This window comes from Arvicola amphibius, chromosome 3 (genome assembly GCF_903992535.2).
Source record: "Arvicola amphibius chromosome 3, mArvAmp1.2, whole genome shotgun sequence".
Taxonomy (NCBI): Eukaryota; Metazoa; Chordata; class Mammalia; order Rodentia; family Cricetidae; genus Arvicola; species Arvicola amphibius.
This window is the reverse complement of record NC_052049.1, coordinates 57,848,409-57,866,169: the sequence shown is the minus strand read 5'-3', so window position 1 is coordinate 57,866,169 and position 17,761 is coordinate 57,848,409. Positions and strand designations below refer to the sequence as shown.

At 36.8% G+C, this 17,761-nt stretch overlaps 1 protein-coding gene across 4 annotated transcripts in view; it reads right to left on the bottom strand.

The window, feature by feature from the left end:
• Positions 1 to 6,814: 6,814 nt before the first annotated feature.
• The window catches only part of Vcan (versican), an 86,649-nt gene continuing 75,702 nt past the window's right edge, over positions 6,815 to 17,761 (bottom strand). For all 4 annotated transcript variants that reach the window (XM_038323245.1, XM_038323247.1, XM_038323246.1 and 1 more), the window contains 3 exons: positions 12,507 to 12,651; positions 7,315 to 7,497; positions 6,815 to 7,173 (listed from right to left, as the gene is read on the bottom strand). In XM_038323245.1, coding sequence (XP_038179173.1) covers positions 7,046 to 7,173; positions 7,315 to 7,497; positions 12,507 to 12,651 — 456 coding nt within the window. In that variant the 3' untranslated portion in view covers positions 6,815 to 7,045. The remainder of the gene's footprint in view (positions 7,174 to 7,314; positions 7,498 to 12,506; positions 12,652 to 17,761) is intronic.

Genomic DNA, 17,761 nt, shown 5'->3' with positions numbered 1-17,761 from the left:
CAGAGACACTCCAGACAGATCTCTGAGAGTTCAAGGACAGCCTGGTGTACAGAGTTGTTCCAGGACAAAGATATACAGAGAACCTGTCTCAAAAAGTAAAAGTAAAAATAAAAGAAATAGAGGTTAAATAAAGCCACATAAAGATGGAAAATATGCAGAGAATCTTGATACTGTATGCTATTATGCTCTCTTTGAATTGTTCAAATGCTGAGGAAGGAGCAACAGCTGCTAAAAGATATTTGTTTATAAATGTTGCTGAACTAATCCAACATAGATATTTTGAAAATACCTTGACTTCAAAATTTGGATCTAAGGTTATGATACTTTGGAAAAGTTCTTCTTTTGTTTTCATAGAGGATGAGACCCTGTGGTTGCTTCTGTCCCAATATGGCATGATAGACCACGCCCTCCTGAAAGGTTGCTGTGTACACCTTCAGAAAATTACTTCATTCAACTTCCAGCTGAGATGAACCTAGCAGACAGGTTATACTATGAAAGATCTGATTAACAGCGCCCCATACAGCAGGAAGCAGTTTAGAGAGAAAAAACTGCGCCTATGTTCCCAAATATTGTTTATAAATGTTCTTTTACATTTAAAGGGGGATATGATATATATATGAATAATTTGCATTGGTATGGATTTTAAGGTCAATTTTGTTATATGTATATGTATTTCTGCTCTTAATTAAGGTATTGTGATTATATAGTTCATTTTAAAAATGTAATGTATAATTAGGAAATATAGATTGTTAATGAATAATCATCGATAATAGTTAAGCTTGTAGTCATGTTAGCTAGATTTTCTAGATATATAGAGATATATTTCAGTTAGATAGGCATTCCTAATATCTTTCAAAGACTACAGAATATGGCATTTAAATGTTTTAATAATTTATGGCTTTTCATGACAATGAGACATGTCTGCTCCTGGCAGCACCAATCTACTTCAAGAGGAAGATGGGCATTGAAGAGGCTTCTTATGGAGTTTGTTAGCCATTTGGGCAAGAAACTGCTCTTGCCTGGACTGTTACATAAACTGGACACAGAGAACCCACAGAGAGAGGACTGCTGAACTTGCCTAAAGGTGAGATAGTCTTTTAGGGTTCCTGATTCATGAAAGAGTCTGCGAGACATTCTGCAGGACACAGCAGATAGTGACTGAACTGCCTTTGAAATTTCCTGCTTCATGGAAATGTCTGCTGGAAATTACGGGCCTGTAGGCTGAAGATGGATGCCCCAACGATACAGAGGAACTTTGGGTGACTGTCCAGGCAGCGAGTTGTCTCTGTCCTTTCTAGAGTTTGGAAGTTGCTTACTTCTTGTTTGCTTAGGTAATATTATATCCTTCTGGAGTCTTTGATGGAGTTGAAGAATGGTTAGTTATAATTATAGTTTTACTTAGTTATGATAAAAGATAAAATAGATATAAATATTGTAACTGTAATTCTTGCTTGATAACTGTTTTGTTATATGTAATTTTACTAAATTACAGTTAAAGCCTTTCTTTTTTGTTTAAACAGAAAAAGGGGAAGTGATGTAGGTGTGTCTTCTATTTATCTGATGATTTCATTGGTTAATTAATAAAGAAACTGCTTGGCCTGATAGGTCAGAACATAGGTGGGTGTAGTAGACAGAACAAGATGCTGGGAGTGAGGCAGATGCCTCGGGCAGTCACCATGACTCTCCTCTCTGAGACAGATGCCATGGAACCAGCCACCAGGTCAGACATGCTGAATCTTTCCCGGTAAGCAATCACCTTGTGGTGCTACACAGGTTATCAGAAATGGGTTAATCAAAATGTGAGAATTAGCCAATAAGAGGCTGAAACTAATGGGCCAGGCAGTGTTTAAATGAATACAATTTGTGTGTTGTTATTTCGGGGCATAAGCTAGCTAGGCAGCCGGGAGCCGGGTAGCAGGAACGCAGCCTGCTGCTCCCATCACTACAAGTTCCCATGCATTTATTTATTTCAGCACATTTTCCTAGTATTTAAGGATACTAGCAAGTCTATTAAATGGAATAGGATGACCTAGTGCTAAGTATGACATGTTTCACTTTTAAAGATTATTTATTTATAAAAAAAATGATTCTGTGAAAACAGCTTAAATCATCTCATTCAGTTTTTTCCTGTTAGAATTTTATAACGTACACAATTAACTTTCAAATTTTATAATGGCTTTACGTTGTCTGATCAAATATAGATCAGTAATTTACAATGATAATTCATTCGGGTAAATCGTTAACTTTTATTACTTCATTATCATAAGAAAAAATTAATTTTCAAATGTCAATGACAACTTTTAGTGTATATATGCTTGATAGTCTAATCAATGGAACACTTTCAAATGTATGTATGTCTAATATTGGATAAAATTCGTAGTGGAAGTAAGATGAAGAGTCCACAGTTGAGGAAAGAAAAATATAAAATTTCTGACTGCTAAAAACACAATTTCTCTTCACGTTTAAAAGATGATGGTAATGGAGTTGGAGAGCTGGCTCAGTGGATAAGAGCACTTGCTCCTCTTGCTGATGACCTGGATTTGGTTACCATCACCGATATGATGGTTCACCATGAGAGGTAAGCCAGTTCCAGAGGAGCTTACCTCTTCTTCTGACCTCCACAGGCACAGGCACTGAGAGGTAAACACACACACACACAGGCAAACACACTTATCACATTAAATGAACAAATAAATAAATGTAAAAATGTTGAAGGGTGATAGTACATACGTATTAAAATGCTATATCCGATTCCATTAAATAGCTTTAAAGGGTCATGTTGGGGTTTAGGGAAGCTGTGGAAGCTAAAAGCCTGTGTGCATGCATGACAAATGCCCTTGAGCTCTCAGCACCACATGAGAATCAGACATGGTGCCGCACATCCTTAACACCACTGCTAGGCATGGTGAGACACACAAAGACACGAGGATCCCTGGAGCTCGTTGGCCACACAGCTACCCAACTGATTGCTCCACATTCAGTGCAAGACCCTGTATTAAACACAGTGAAGAGCAATTGAGGAAGACACCTGCTTTTGACCTCTAGCCTACACAACCATGTGTGGATATGTCCACATAAACATACTTTACATGTATACATCACCACACACGAACACACACACACACACACACACATTTTCTGTATGGAAAGATGTAAAATGTTTTTCAGAACTGCGATATTTAAAATATGACAAAAGAACATCCATTTTTAATCTTTTTAAATTTTATTGTGGTAATACTCTTGAGACATGAAGTCTGTGGAGCACCTACCTTTAAACATTATTTTAGAAAGTACACTATCAAAAATCATTTAACGGCCCACAGCAGTGCACTTTTGATCTTTGTCAGAGATCGTTTGACGGACTCACACAAGCTCTGAATTAAATTTGGATTAAAACCCAGACTTTGCTAGCTGGGTAAACACCTCAATAGACCCATTCTTGTTCTGTTTTGGCATTTGCTCTTTCTTGTCCGGCTGGGATGCAAACATACTGGAATGAGTAATAATGGATAAAGTTTACACAGTTTCAAATGACTCATTCACGGTCCTTTACAAACTTTCTGTTTAAGCTTGTTTTAGAGAAGAATAAATTGAGCGAATCATCCTGGTTTGTTTAGCAAATATGAGTCGCAACATGGAAGAAAGAATGGTACCTAAATTTCAAGGCTAACTCCACAGTGTGGAGCCATTGCTTCAAAAACAGTATCTCTGCCTTTCTAATACTAGACAGAATTAAAGAGAAACACACTAAACCTAGCCATTACTGAGTCGTCCACTGCTTGGTAACACTGTTTGTCTTTCTCTGGAACATTCTCTTTCATAGATTTTTCTTTTGGGAAGTGGCTCTTAACAGCACATGCATTAAACGAGCTCTGAAGCTTTTGCAATCCATTTTCTTTTGGCGTATTTACTTCCAAACTTCTTGAGTTTGATCCAGTGAGATCGCTCAGAGGGTGAGCATCCACTGAGCTTGATGACCTCGGTTTTATTACCAGGTCCCAAATGTTAGGATCTCACTAATTTAGTTATTAGTACCTCGTTCACTCAATAAATAAGCCATTGTAAACATAAGAAGTTGTGTTAAAGGAACGGCAGAGTATACTCTATGTAACACACTCAAAAAGAAAAACAGATTTCGTTTTCCTTTCGTTTGTTTCATTCATGTTATTTTCAGACAGGATCCATTCTGCAAAAAGGCTGGCCTCCGACTCATGTCAATCCTCCTTTGTAAGCCTCCTAAATCCTGGGACTGGCATCAGGCCTGGTTTGAGAATCTCTTCTGTACTATGCAAATCTAATTTCACATGTAGTTTTGTTATCCCAGGAGAAAGATCTTAAAATAATTTGACCAACTTTTGTTGTATGATATTGTCTTTAAATGTGAGTATATTTGATTATTTTCCATATTACCAAAAAAAGGTACTGAGTAAATGGGCCTATGGACTGTAACCAATATAAAAACTTTTATATGGGCACAAATGTCAAACTTATTCTCAGTTGAGTCTTCAGAGCCTATTACTATGCCTGGAATACAGCAAGTGTTTAACAAGGAGCAAAGGAATAAAACTTGAAGGACTCATTACGGATAGCTGAATGTATGAAGCCATCATCTGGTAACTGGATATGGTCATTTAGTCTCTAAATTAAGCTTCTAGATATAAAATAATCATGTACATAACATTTTAAGTTTCTCTTGAATGTATTACACAGGTTCTGTAGATTATCTGCTTTCACTCCACACTATGAACTTTGGACAAAGAACTTCATCTCTCAATGCCCAGTTCTCCTTCCAAATGTAATGGTGGTCATCATCGGCCTGTTGTGAGATGATCCTTGTGAACACTTGTCTGGTTCACAAGACAGTAGTCTCTAACCTGAGCTGTCAATTTCTAATCAGTCTCTTCCATATCAGAGGCCCATGCATAGTGGGGACATAAGGAAGGACACTGCTATCCTCTCTAGCTTAGTGGCTGCGGGTGTGTTGAGCCCTCTCTCTACTAAACATAAAAATTAATTCATTTCATTTACAAATGAAAAGTTTGGTGTGTATTAGGGTCTAAGGTTGGAAATAAACAGACAAGTCACAAAATAGTAAAAGAAGGATTTTTAGGTTTCTTTGGTGAAACAAAAGCAGATATAAAAAGTTACAAAGGTTTCCATTCACAAAGAAGTCATTCACATTTTACACTATACATGTTATAAATACAGGGAAGGATTATGTGCATTGTAATAAAAAAGAAAAGAGTTCTGATAAGTCAACACAGTGATTTTTGTGCTCTGGGACACATAGGATGGGCTACACTGACTGCAGAGACCCAGGATCTTGCCTCAGACAGCATGGATGCTCATGAGCACAGTTATTCCTTCTAAGCCAAAGGCGGCTTCATAAGAAACAATCAGCATAGGGCCACCCAAGTCTGCTCTTTTTCTATTCTTTTCATTTTTAAAAATTTACTTTGATCTCATGTGTAAAACATAAAATTTGTCCATATTTATGGGACACGCTATGATGGTTCAATGCTTGTATACATTATGTAATTTTAAAGTTTTGTTTCTGTTCACATTTTGTTTGTAATTTTTCTTAAAGTTTCTAAATTAACTTTGTGAAAAAATGAAAAAGGCTTAAATGCCTTCTTTCCTCTAGGGCTTTTATCTTTGAACCTTAAAATAATTGGGTCATGATTCAGTGTCATCTTCAGTGACCACTATTCAAATGCAAGGGGGACATGGGGTGGGAAGAGAGAAGCAAAATCTCCAACACATAACGCTCCACTTCACTGGAAGGAATGCCCACACTATTTCTACACTCCCACTCTTGCTTGGAATGGGCAAACACCACTTCCTGGATGCTAAATGCTTTTCCATTCTCCGTAATAAACACTTGAAGCAATCTATTTGTCACATTATTGAATCAGGAACATGGCACCTATATTATAAGGTTTCGAACTGTGGAGAAAGTATAAAAGCTAACACTGAAACATTACTAGCATACTATACTGCTTTCAGGTCTTGGGGAAAATAACATCCAATAAATTAAATCCGTATGGCTTACTTCATTTATTTACGTGTGCTTCACAGCTGCAGCATTCATACATGAACATTCAAAATTGTATAAAGGATTAAAATGGTTATATGTACAAAATGGAGGTTTTTGTTTTGCACGACTGTTGTTGATTTAAGAACCCCCCCACCCTCCACAACAAGGTATAAACCCTTGGTCTCTACATCCATTCCAAATGCCTTGATCAGCGTTAGTGTTAAGAAAGCCATTATAAAGAAAACCTGGTTGAGTTAATAATTAGCACTTTGACCCCTAAAAATATTCCAGGTCATAGAAAAGTCCTCCATTCGAGCCCTTCTTATAAATGAAGAAAAAGGAACATAGCAAAACAGAGTCACACCGCGGAGCTCTGAGTTTCGCCGGTCTCTTATCTGCCGGGCATTAGCTCCGGCAAGCATGGCTCCCATTGCTGATATGGGTGTCGGAGACCTGCAAGAATCTGTTTGCTGGTGGTCCAGGAAAGCCATCCTCAAACTTGCTGACAGTCAAAGGGCAGACAAAACCATTCCCAGCCTAAACAAACTATAGCAAAGCAGCCAAACCAATGATGAAAGACCTAGAAAGCTCCATAATCATCATTAAATATGCCTGAATTCAGTGTGATGTTTTATTTTATATACAGGATTAAAATCAACATTAAATCATCTTATTTACATGGCCATTGGGGTTGAAGTCGCATTTCTTTTTTAAATAGTACAGTAGGCTGGCATACAGGAAGTGGTCTTCACTAGCGGAAGAGAGAACACTAAAGAAATTAGGCTGGAATGGCTACTTTCTTCGCTCATTTGCTATCATTTTATTTGCTTTTTTTTCTTTTAATTCCACGTTTCATTGAAAATACTTTAAGAGCACAGCAACCCCAAATGACCAGACGGCAGTCCCCAAATCCAAACCAACTGCTAATACTTCTTGAGGTGCTAGGAAAGGCACGGAAAGTCGGGACTTTGGCTGAAGTGAGGAAGCACATGTTCGCCATTTTAAGGATCAGCGCCTAGATTCCTGCCACCTCCGGCTCCAGCGATGCTCATGCTTTGATGCATTTATGGAATTGTCCTTTGCTGATGAGGAATTTTTAAAGAATTTCTTAGAATAAGTCCTTTGGTATGCAGATGCTACATGGAAGAAAACAAACAAAGAAAACACAACAGTATTACTTGCTCCATACCCTAAACTACCAGTACCACAGCTGTAAAATGTGGGCATCTAGAATCTGCTAAAGCACGGTTGTCCATTCTTTCTAAAGGACCACTTACGGTTCATGCAGGTTATTTTAGGCATAGCCCATCTCCCATTTCCTAGACACCGGATAGTTGGAAGATGACGCTGAATGAAACCATCTTTGCAGTGGTATCTAACCAAGGAGTTGATTTCATAACGTGGTTTCATTTTTCCAAAGGTCTTGGCATTTTCTACAACAGGGGGCTGGCCGCAAGCAACTAAGAAAAGAAAGCAAATTGTGTTACTTCCAAGAAATCTATCTATCTATCTATCCATCTATATTAGTATAAGAATCAGAATCAATTGCGCTTATGTATTTCCTAACTGCAACACTTCTGAACCTCAGTCATACACATTTGTGCAAAGGCATTTATACAGAATTTAAAATTTGAAGCAACATTAAATATTTAGGTTGAGACTCTGAATGTAGATTTCTATCTTAGATCAAGTCGTTTTGAGTTATATTTTTATTAAAATGTAGTATCATTAAGTGACTATACATTTATCTATCCATTTACAAAGTCACTTTTCTAAAATACCTCCTAATTAAAAAGCAGACGTCTGACAGCAGTAGGGAGCCTACTGATACTCTTTTTCTTATTATCTCACATTTTTTACCAATAATCTTGAGTTGAGGTGATTATGCATTTGCAACAGCTAATATCCTTCCCTGAAAGAAGTATAATCTTTAACACCAATAATTTGAAATATAGAAATGTACTTCTAAGTATAAATAAAAATGTTATCTGGTCCCACCTCATCTCTACTGAACTAGGGACTAGTGAACAGTGTTCTTGTCTTGGATTTGCCTGTCTGTCTGTCTGTTGTTTGTTGTCTGAGACAGAATGTTATGTAGACCAGGCTGACCCTGAATTTACTGTCATTAAGGATAACACTGAATCCCTGATCATTCTGCTTCTTCTCGCCACACATTGATATACAAACAAATGTTACTGCGCATGGTCTCTGCAGCTGTGGACTGAACTTAAGCTTCTTGCACATTAAACAAGCACTCTCTTTAAGCTGCATCCCCAGCCCCTCGGGCCTCAGTTTCTTAATTAGCTTAACATACATAGTTAAAGTCTTATGAAAGGAAGTGAGAGTAAAGCTTAAAATACACTATTGTATTTTAATTCACAATGGAAAACTTTAGCTACTAACAGACTAAACAATAAGAAGAGATGATAAGAAGTAGATGTTAGACATCTCACTATATGAAACTCCAAGAAGATGAGAAAATCACCTCAACTGAATTTGTATTCATTCAGTTTGATTCATTCAGTTTTCATGAGTCCACTATCTTAACTACTATTTAAAGATATATTTATTTATTCATTTATTTTATGTGTATCAGTGCTTTGCCTGTATCTTTGTCTGTGTGAGGGTGTTGTATCCCCTGGAACTGGAGTTAGAAGAGTTCTGAGCTGCCATGTGGGTGCTGTGAATTGAACCATGGTCCTTTGGAAGAACAGCTTGTGCTCTTAACTGCTAAGTCATCTTTCCAGCCTCTATTTTAACTATTTTTAAACTATTAAAACTATTATATTTTGCTATCTATCAATAATAGAAGTATAACATGTATAATTCTTCTTAAATAGGATTTTTGACCCCACTTTAGACATGTGCCATTGTGATGCCTTATGAAATAACATGACACTTTGGTGGGAAAATGATTATGAGAAATTGGGTGTTTATACTTCAAATCTTAATATAGTAAAATTTTATAATTATTAAATTTGTATGCATATAAAAAGGCAATTAATGAGCACATTGTTTTTTAATGACAAATTCAGGTTTAATTTTAATATTTAGTTCTCCTAATTTACTTCTGCTTTATCCAACTTGCACCTGCACAGTGTATTTATTATAATATTAAAAGCTATAATTGGTCCCAGATAATGGCACAGATCCGGTAGAATGAGATTACAGTGATACAGAAGATAAAAACAGTCATCTAGATAATTGATTGTATGTGATTCTGTACTCAGTTAACAAATTTGAAACCTGATTTTTTTTTAATTTTTAGGAAAAGTTACATGATTTCTTCAAAGCTATTTATATGTAAAGATTAATAAAAAGCTAAAATAATCCAATTGAATATGGTAGTGGCAGGGTTAAGAAAGTAGGCTGGAATTAGATCCAAACAAATAGGCTTGATAAGTGACAGAAACAACATGGCAGAGTAGGAAGGAAGGCAGTCTTCAAACATGAGGGATCCGGTATTCATATGGTAAAATATATTTGCTTCCGTACCTCCCGGAACACATGGAAAGTCAGATCTAGGTAGCTTCAACACGCAGACACAAATGCAAAGTTGTAAGACATTCAGCAAATACCAATTATCTTTATGATTTTAGAGTTCATAAAGACTTTCTAAAGCACAGGAAAGTTGAAATAACAAAGACATTAAAAATTATGAGCTATCTTCATCAAAAAAAACCATATTATGAGAGAAAAGAACATCTATAAACTAGGAAAAGATATTTATAAACTATGTAAATATCAAGAGATTAAAAATAAGAATGCAATCAGAACCCCTACAGATCAAAATAGAAAAAGAGAACCAATTTTTAAAAATAAGGAAAATGCCTGAATAAAAAATTAACTAAAGAGAATCTACAAATAATTAATAAATATATAAAAATATATTCAGCAAATTACCAAGAAAGGGTAAATTAAATCACAAATGATAACTTTTCATACCCACCAAACAGGCCCAAATTTTCCCAAATCCAAAAATATCAAATGTTGGAGAAGGTGGTGATGAGACAGGGGCCTCTCACACATGGCTGGTGGGACTGTGAATTGCTACAAGTTTGGGATTTGCAAATCCAATTGCAATTTGACGTTTGCTAGTAAATCTGATGGTACATAGATCTTATGAGTCAGCATCTTCAGTCCTGGAAGTGTGTCCTACAGAAACTCATGAAAGTCTACCAAAAGCAAGTTTAGGAATATTCATAGAAACATTACTTATAACAGTAAAAACACCGACTACAATGCAGATGTTCACTGGCAAGAGAAGTAATAAATAAAATACAATTGTTTATAATGAACCACTTACACAGCAGAAGCAGAGAATATGTAACTACATACACCCACGTGCACAAATCTCAACAAGACAGAATAGTAAAAAAGTAAGGAATAGACTATATAAATATGATCCTCCTTATAGAAATTTCAAAAATTGGAAACAAATAATCTGTTGTTCTGGAATATTACTGAAAAAAAGCAAGAGAACCAAGACATTATCCCTGGCAGGAATTTTGATGAGGAAATACCAACAAGATGGTCCAAAGATGTATGGACAGCATCATGGAAAGATGCTCTTTTAAAAACATCACTTTTCTCTTTATTAGGTATGTTTTCTTACCTGCAGTTAATAATTAGAAGAACTACTTGAGTAGATAGGTTTAAAAGTATATGAAATATCTAAGAGATTACCTTTTTACAAAACTTGTAAACACTGACATTACAAAACTCTTCTGGAACTGTGAAAAAAGATTCTGTTCTTTAGTGAAGTAAAGTTAGCATCTTTCAAAACTCATTCCCCATTGAGAAATTTTAAACGTATTTGTATTATGCACATGAATCTTTCTTGGCTCTAGAAATTCTCAACCTGGAGCAAATTTTCCTTTCGCTCTAAACTGTAACCACCCCAGAGAATATGGTCTTGTGTACAACCTTTGGGCTGACACAGCGAGGAGGAGGCAAGAGTAGTACTGGCGGCAGCGCACAGGGGCCAGGAGGATGCTAAATATTCTTGATGCACTCCACAGTCTGTCATCATAAAGAAATACCCTGCTCAAGATGTCAACAGTCTTGCTGTTGTGAAATGGCAAGAGGACAAAGTAGCTTCCAAGATAGCATGTTGAGACCACAAATAAAAAACATGATGCTGGGACCATTTAGAGGTCACAGAAGACAAACATGACATTTAGATAAAGACAAACAGTTTATTAAAGACTCGTTATCCTGGAAAAAGGAAAACAGCAAATACTCAATTTGCTATTTTTACCAGTTCCATGCAGACGTGCTGAGGAAATGCACAGGCAGGAAAGCTTCTTATGGACGTAATGCATTGTGGGTAAGTTCTACCTTGGATGAGAGAATGGCAGAGTAGTCAATGACAGAAGCTCTGAGTTTCCGCTGAGAATAGAACTGTGTGAATCTTAATGTGCTTTTTCTCCTATCACAGTTTGTTATAGGTGTTAAAGTCTTGCCTAGCATGTTTATCCTTTGTGTTGTGTGTGTTCAAGCATGTGCATGTTCATGTGCATGTGTGTGTGTTTTCTGTACTTTTAAATCAAAGAAATCAAATGAGTTTTACATTTTGCATTGGTAGTTCTCACTCATTCTTTAGCTGGGTCTTTTAGGAAGCAGATGTTTGCACGTTAAGATCACTATTACAATCAGTGTTGAAACTCTTCCATTTGCTTCAAGAAGGCGACTATAAGATTATACTCTGTGTTACAGATATTCAAACATATTCACCAATGACAAATACAAAATAAAGTTAAAGTTCAGCTTTCTTGGTAGTTTGGTTTTCCCAGCTTAGCATTAACTAAGCAATTCTCATCCTGAAATTTCCCTTACAAATATCTTTAATGTTTATTGAGGGTTGAAGGTACTCAGTTACAAGCATAGGGTTAGTAGTCTTGTTCCATGGATTATAAATAGGAAATAAACCTCTAAAGGAACACTTAAAAACTCAAATGCCCATAAAGACCAAGCAGTTAGCTAAAACCATGAACATTTTGGTTAAAGAGTGTAGTGAATTTGAGCCTGCAGCCCTCTCTGGGAAGTTTCTCAGTTCTGCATCCTCAACCCATGAAAAGTTTGAACATGAGCTATGTGTACAAGATCCTCTTATAAAAACAAAATTGACTCCTCCATGACATACTCAACAGTTTTCCTGGCAATATCGTCAATATTTTCTTTACCAGAATAAAAATGTCTGCAGGCTCTCTAGGCCAGCCATTTCTTTCTTACAGATCCTACTAGGCAGGTTTCCTGTATAAATGTCACCTTTTTATCTTAAGCACCTGAAATCTCAAGTGCGAATAGTACTGAAAACAAACATTTTAATTCTATCGAGACAGCAAGACATCCTTGGGCAACAAGAAAGAACATGTCTAACTTGCACCTGCAAGGGTGAAATCCTTCGTCCCTGACATCTGCCAGTTGAGATGCAGATTTAGCGGCGCCCAGCAGCCACAGTCCTTACCTGTTCCCTTCTTGCAGGTGTAGGTGAGGTGATAATTGCAGGGAACATCATTCCACTGGCCATTCTCATGCCAAATGATCACAACACAGTCTTCTCCCGCAGAAAAGAAGCTGTCTGGCTGGTTGGGTCTCCAGTTCTCATATTGCTGTAAACGTAGAGAGAGAAGATAAACACTCAATAGTCAGAGGGTAACATGACTACTTTAGTGGCTATCTGATTGGAATGGACTCAACAATTGCTGTTTAACCACAGAACTGAAATTATTTTCATTCTAAATACTTTCAAACCCTTATGGGAAATAGACATATCTCAAAGACTTGGTTTAACAATAAGCTAATAGTTTTTGGCAATGAAATGCCCTTGAAATTTTTTGGTCTAGTTAACTCAGATTCCTAAATATGTGATCTGCCCTCAATTTAAGAAATTTCATCATTATCTGATTATTAAATGTAATAGACAAAATTTTCACAATCTCTCTCTTAGTTACATTTTTTCTAGATTTTTGTATGCATATACAACCTTGTATAGTTGTAATTTGTAATGCAATTGAAATAAGTATTACTTTATTTTCTAACTATCAAATATGTTTTTCATTTAATGCAAATGCCTTTATCAAAATACATTGTTTGAGTGTGCAAACTGAAGGTGTTTGCAGCTTCTTTGTGTTTATCTGATAAGCCTGTAGTCAAGGTATTTTTTCCAACATTCCAGAATCACTGTGCTTGTATTTAATTTATTACTCGTATTTGGAAAAATAGTCAAGTTTTGTTTTCTGTCTTAATCTTTCACTAATAACGTTTATCAAATTTATGTATTTTGACATGAGTGATATACTTTCAAAATGCATCAAATGATATGTTCCCTGTGCAAGGTGTTCAGATAGTTATATGAATGCTTTCTGCTATCTTTGCATTTGTGTTTGTAATAATATCTGTTGCTGGTCTCTTTCTCTCTGTGCACACACACACATCCACACACACACACAAAGTACCTTTAGCCCTCTATCATGGTGTTACATACCACTTATTTTGTGTCAATACTGGATAAAGACTTTTCCTAGATACTTGATACACATTACCTCTTATAATAATTTGAGACAGTTGATAATAATAGCCTCAGAACTCCTAGGGATAAGTTTCTTTCTTACCTTAAAATATTGCCTACGTGGCAATGAAAAACAGTCTTTCCTTCCATCTACACACATGCCTACACACACACAGAGAGAGAGACAGAGACAGAGACAGAGACAGACAGACAGACAGACAGAGAGATGGAGAGATAGAGAGACAGAGAGAGAATGGTGAGGAAGTAGGGAGGGAGAGAAACAGAAACAGAGCCAGAGACAGAGACAACATCCAGCCCTCAAGAGTAGTTATCTGGGCTCCCGTCCTGGCTGTGTTCCCAGCTTGCCCTACAATATAGCAAAGTTTGAATTCCCCATCTTTGAAATGACCAGGTGACCGCCATTTCCCAGATTTTGACTGAAGTGGCACTTAAAGGATATGAGTTTTAGCCCATGGACGGGTATTTTTAAAATTTGAACTAATTACATATTTAACAATACAAATGGCTTACCAGACCTGTGATTTTGCCAGTATTCCAACATCATTTATATTTCTCTTTAAACTTACTCCATTTTTTAAAAAGGCACTATAAAGGAAAATGGGTTGATGATAAAAGTCATTTGTGGGTGATGCAAAACTGAAAGTGTAGATATTGTTGGAAAAGATGGGGTGCTGGTGAAATGGTTCAGTGGACGAGGGTGCCTCCTGCTAAGGCTAATGACGCAAGCTCAATTCTCAGAATGCACATTGGAGAGCAGACTAAACGTTGTTATCTATCTTCCCCAAGCATGCCATAGTCTACACAAGGGTACATGAATATACACACTAAGAAATGGAAATAGGAGGTGGAAAGATGGCTCAGCAGAGGACCCGAGCTTAGTTCCCAGCACCACATCAGGTAGCTCACAGTCTCCGACAGTTCCAGCTCCAGCAGAGGTGTTGCTGGGGGGTGCTCCTGAGCACCCATTCCCACCTGCACATGTTCAGAGACAAACATACTTACATATATACTTAATTTAAAATAACAAAAATAAATATATTTTAAAGAAATGCAAAAAAAGCAATCTCGTGACTATCATACTGTCATTAGAAGGCATTTTCCTAGATTAGGGTCTTCTTCATATGAATGTGTTATAAGTTCTTTCCTATCTTTCTGGGTCTACTTGAGTATTACTCCCTCCCCCGAAGCCCTGCTGAGCTTTACCTATGATGGTGTCTTATCATGTGTCTCAATAGCAAGACAAATTTATGTGGACATGGTAGGTAATGCGAGCTTGGATTTATGGTATCACTGGAGACATATACATCTTTTAGCCTTTCCTTAAATCCAATTTTAAATGCATCTTTGGTTTGAAGTTGAGTGAAGATTTTACTTCACAAGTCAGAAAAAAAATTGAAAAATAAAAACAAAAATTCTAAATTTAGAATATATTACAAAGTCTTTCTGTTTTCTTAATCTTACCAGTAGCTATTTTTATTACCATAAACATGCATATTTCAGTCCTATTTTACTTTCAAATACCTATATTTTTTGTTTTGGACACTTACAATGTTCTTCATCAAATGTTTCTTTTTAGTTTTTAATCTTCAAGAATCAGTGTTAGAGAATCTTCCAAGAAATATTTCTCTACTTATGAAATAATTTTGAGTACCAATAAACTCTATACTACAAACACTGGAAGTTTCATTACTATGACAGAAAAAGACTATAATTCTTCTTCTCAAAAAAGAAAAATAATTTTGAGGACTTTAAAAAATGATAAGCTGCTGAGAAAGCAATTGGTAAGTAGAATGACCCAGAACTAGAAGACCTGCCTGTCTTTCCATCTCTTTGCTTAGCTTTACTTGCGGCTCTTCGTCATGCCAGTCTACGAGAGGAGATGAATTTCCTGCCATGTGAAAAATCTTTGAAGGCTGACAGAATTGTGTGGAGCCTGGGAGCTAAATGAACCTGTTTCCTCCCCTCCAAACAACAAAAATGAACTCTTAGTTCTCTGGGGCAACGTACTTCAGGATTGAGAGGAATTTAAATGTTGCCCTAGTAACTTGAATCCTGCCATAAAGATATCCTACAGGGCCCTGGGACGGTGCTTAGGAGACCACACTCTCTAAAGCACTAGGACTGGTGGGTTTCCTGGCAGCCAGAAACTGACACTCTGAAAGGGTTTTTAAGTTTCCCTTTTCCTGTTCTTTGCTTATTCCCCCCCCCCCTTCCTTTTTCACCTCTCACCCTCCATCACCAAGCCTTTTCGGTTTTGCATTGTACTTTGATGTGGGATTTCCCTCTGTATATTGTGATTACCATTGATAAATAAAGGAACTGCTTTGAGCCTATAACAGAGGTATAGGGGAACAGAGCTAGGTGGCGAAAACTAAGCTGAATGCTGGGAGAAAGAAGGGCAAAGTCAGAGAGAAGTCATGTAGCCCTGCCAGAAGCAGACAGAACTTTACCTGATAAGCCACTGCCACATGGCAATACACATACTGATAGAAATGGGTTAAATTAAGGTGTAAGAGTTAGCCAAGAAGAAGCTAGAGCTAGTGAGTCAAGCAGTGATTTAGTTAATACAGTTTCTGTGTGGTTATTTCTGGGCTAAGCAGCTGGGAACAAAACAAAACAGCCTTCCTCACTACACTACTTTCATAAGCAACAAAGCAGAGGAAGGAAATTTATGTTCCTTGTGATGCTGATGAGTCATTAAGTGGGGTTTTTCAAATGTATGAATCAATATAGGGCAGAAAACTATAGATTCAGAGGTCAGAGAGACTGTGGCATGAGAGGAACACTCTCTCATGAACGCATGGCAGCTATGGCTTCCTGCAAAATAGCTGGACAAGATCAAGCCCATAACATTCCAGCATGGATAGTGGGAGCACATGAGACGCCATCTCTGCTGAGGCAGTATTGACAGCTGTTGGCTGTTCAGTGGAGGGGAGTCACTTTTTTTAGGCATATGATGTCTGGTGGGATGACTATGGACTAGTGGATGGCCCCTCACCCATGTGTACATGGTCAGTACTGCCTGACCTCAGTGGGTGTGAGTGACGTTGTACAGTCCCTCCTTAATCATCTCTCCCATGCTGCTCATCCCCAGAAGTTTCTACCTGGCAGTCACCACTCGAACATCCTACATAACTGATTCATTTGTTATCTTTCTTCTATGGAGTAAAATATATGCAGTGAGAACTTGCTTATTGGCTTATTTTCTTTTCTACTTCATCTTTAGTGTTTAGAGCTATATATGACATGTGGTTTAAGCAGTGTGATGTTTAGAAATAAAGAACTATAGTGAACATTTCTTAATAACCCAATTCATTATCCTCGTCAAAGGAGTCCCTTGCTGACAGCAGAGAATAGGGGAGATTGCAGCTATAATTTAGATGGTGGAAATAAGCTTTCTGAAAATGCTTGGCACTGTATATCAGGAACCTCAAAAGGTTCCTGTCCTTGGATTCATAATTCTGCTCATTATATTCTATTCTAAAAAAATAACCAAAGATAAGAACAACTTTTTGATAAATACTATTTATAGGAAAGTTAAATGGAAACCATTATGTAGGAAGATCATATTTTGAATAAATATTGATGTGGACAGAAAAAATGGAATATTATATAAACACAAAATAAATTATTCTTGAAGTCTATTCAAAGAAATGAGAATATAAATTTAGAGATATGATAATGCCTGACTCACACATCATTTCAGATGCCATTTGATGTGTCTATAATACCAAAACAAAATCCGGTAAAATGTCATAACTAGTACTGTGGCACCAAGAGTTTTTTTTACATATTTTCTAAATTACACAGAATAAGAACAGTTATGTTTCTAACCAGTGAAAGTAAATGGTATAAAATTACCTACGCATTTATCTAAAGTAATGACAGATATTCTAGCTACGCTGGTTTAAGCTAACCCCAACAGATGCCACTTCATGTTCCCAAAGACACTCGACAATTTTGTACTCTTTAGTCAACATTTTCTACTGGTTTGAACAACACCAGTGCCATTTTCACACTGAAATTAATTTGAGTTCTATTCCAGTGAGCTGTCTCTTGGTGCTTAAATTGACAGATGATATTACAGTTTTTACGGAGAATTGAATCTGGCACCTAACAATGTTTCCAAATGTGTGCTTTTGGTGTTGGCTGGCAGAGCTCTGGCTAAATTGTGTATGTGTATATAAGAA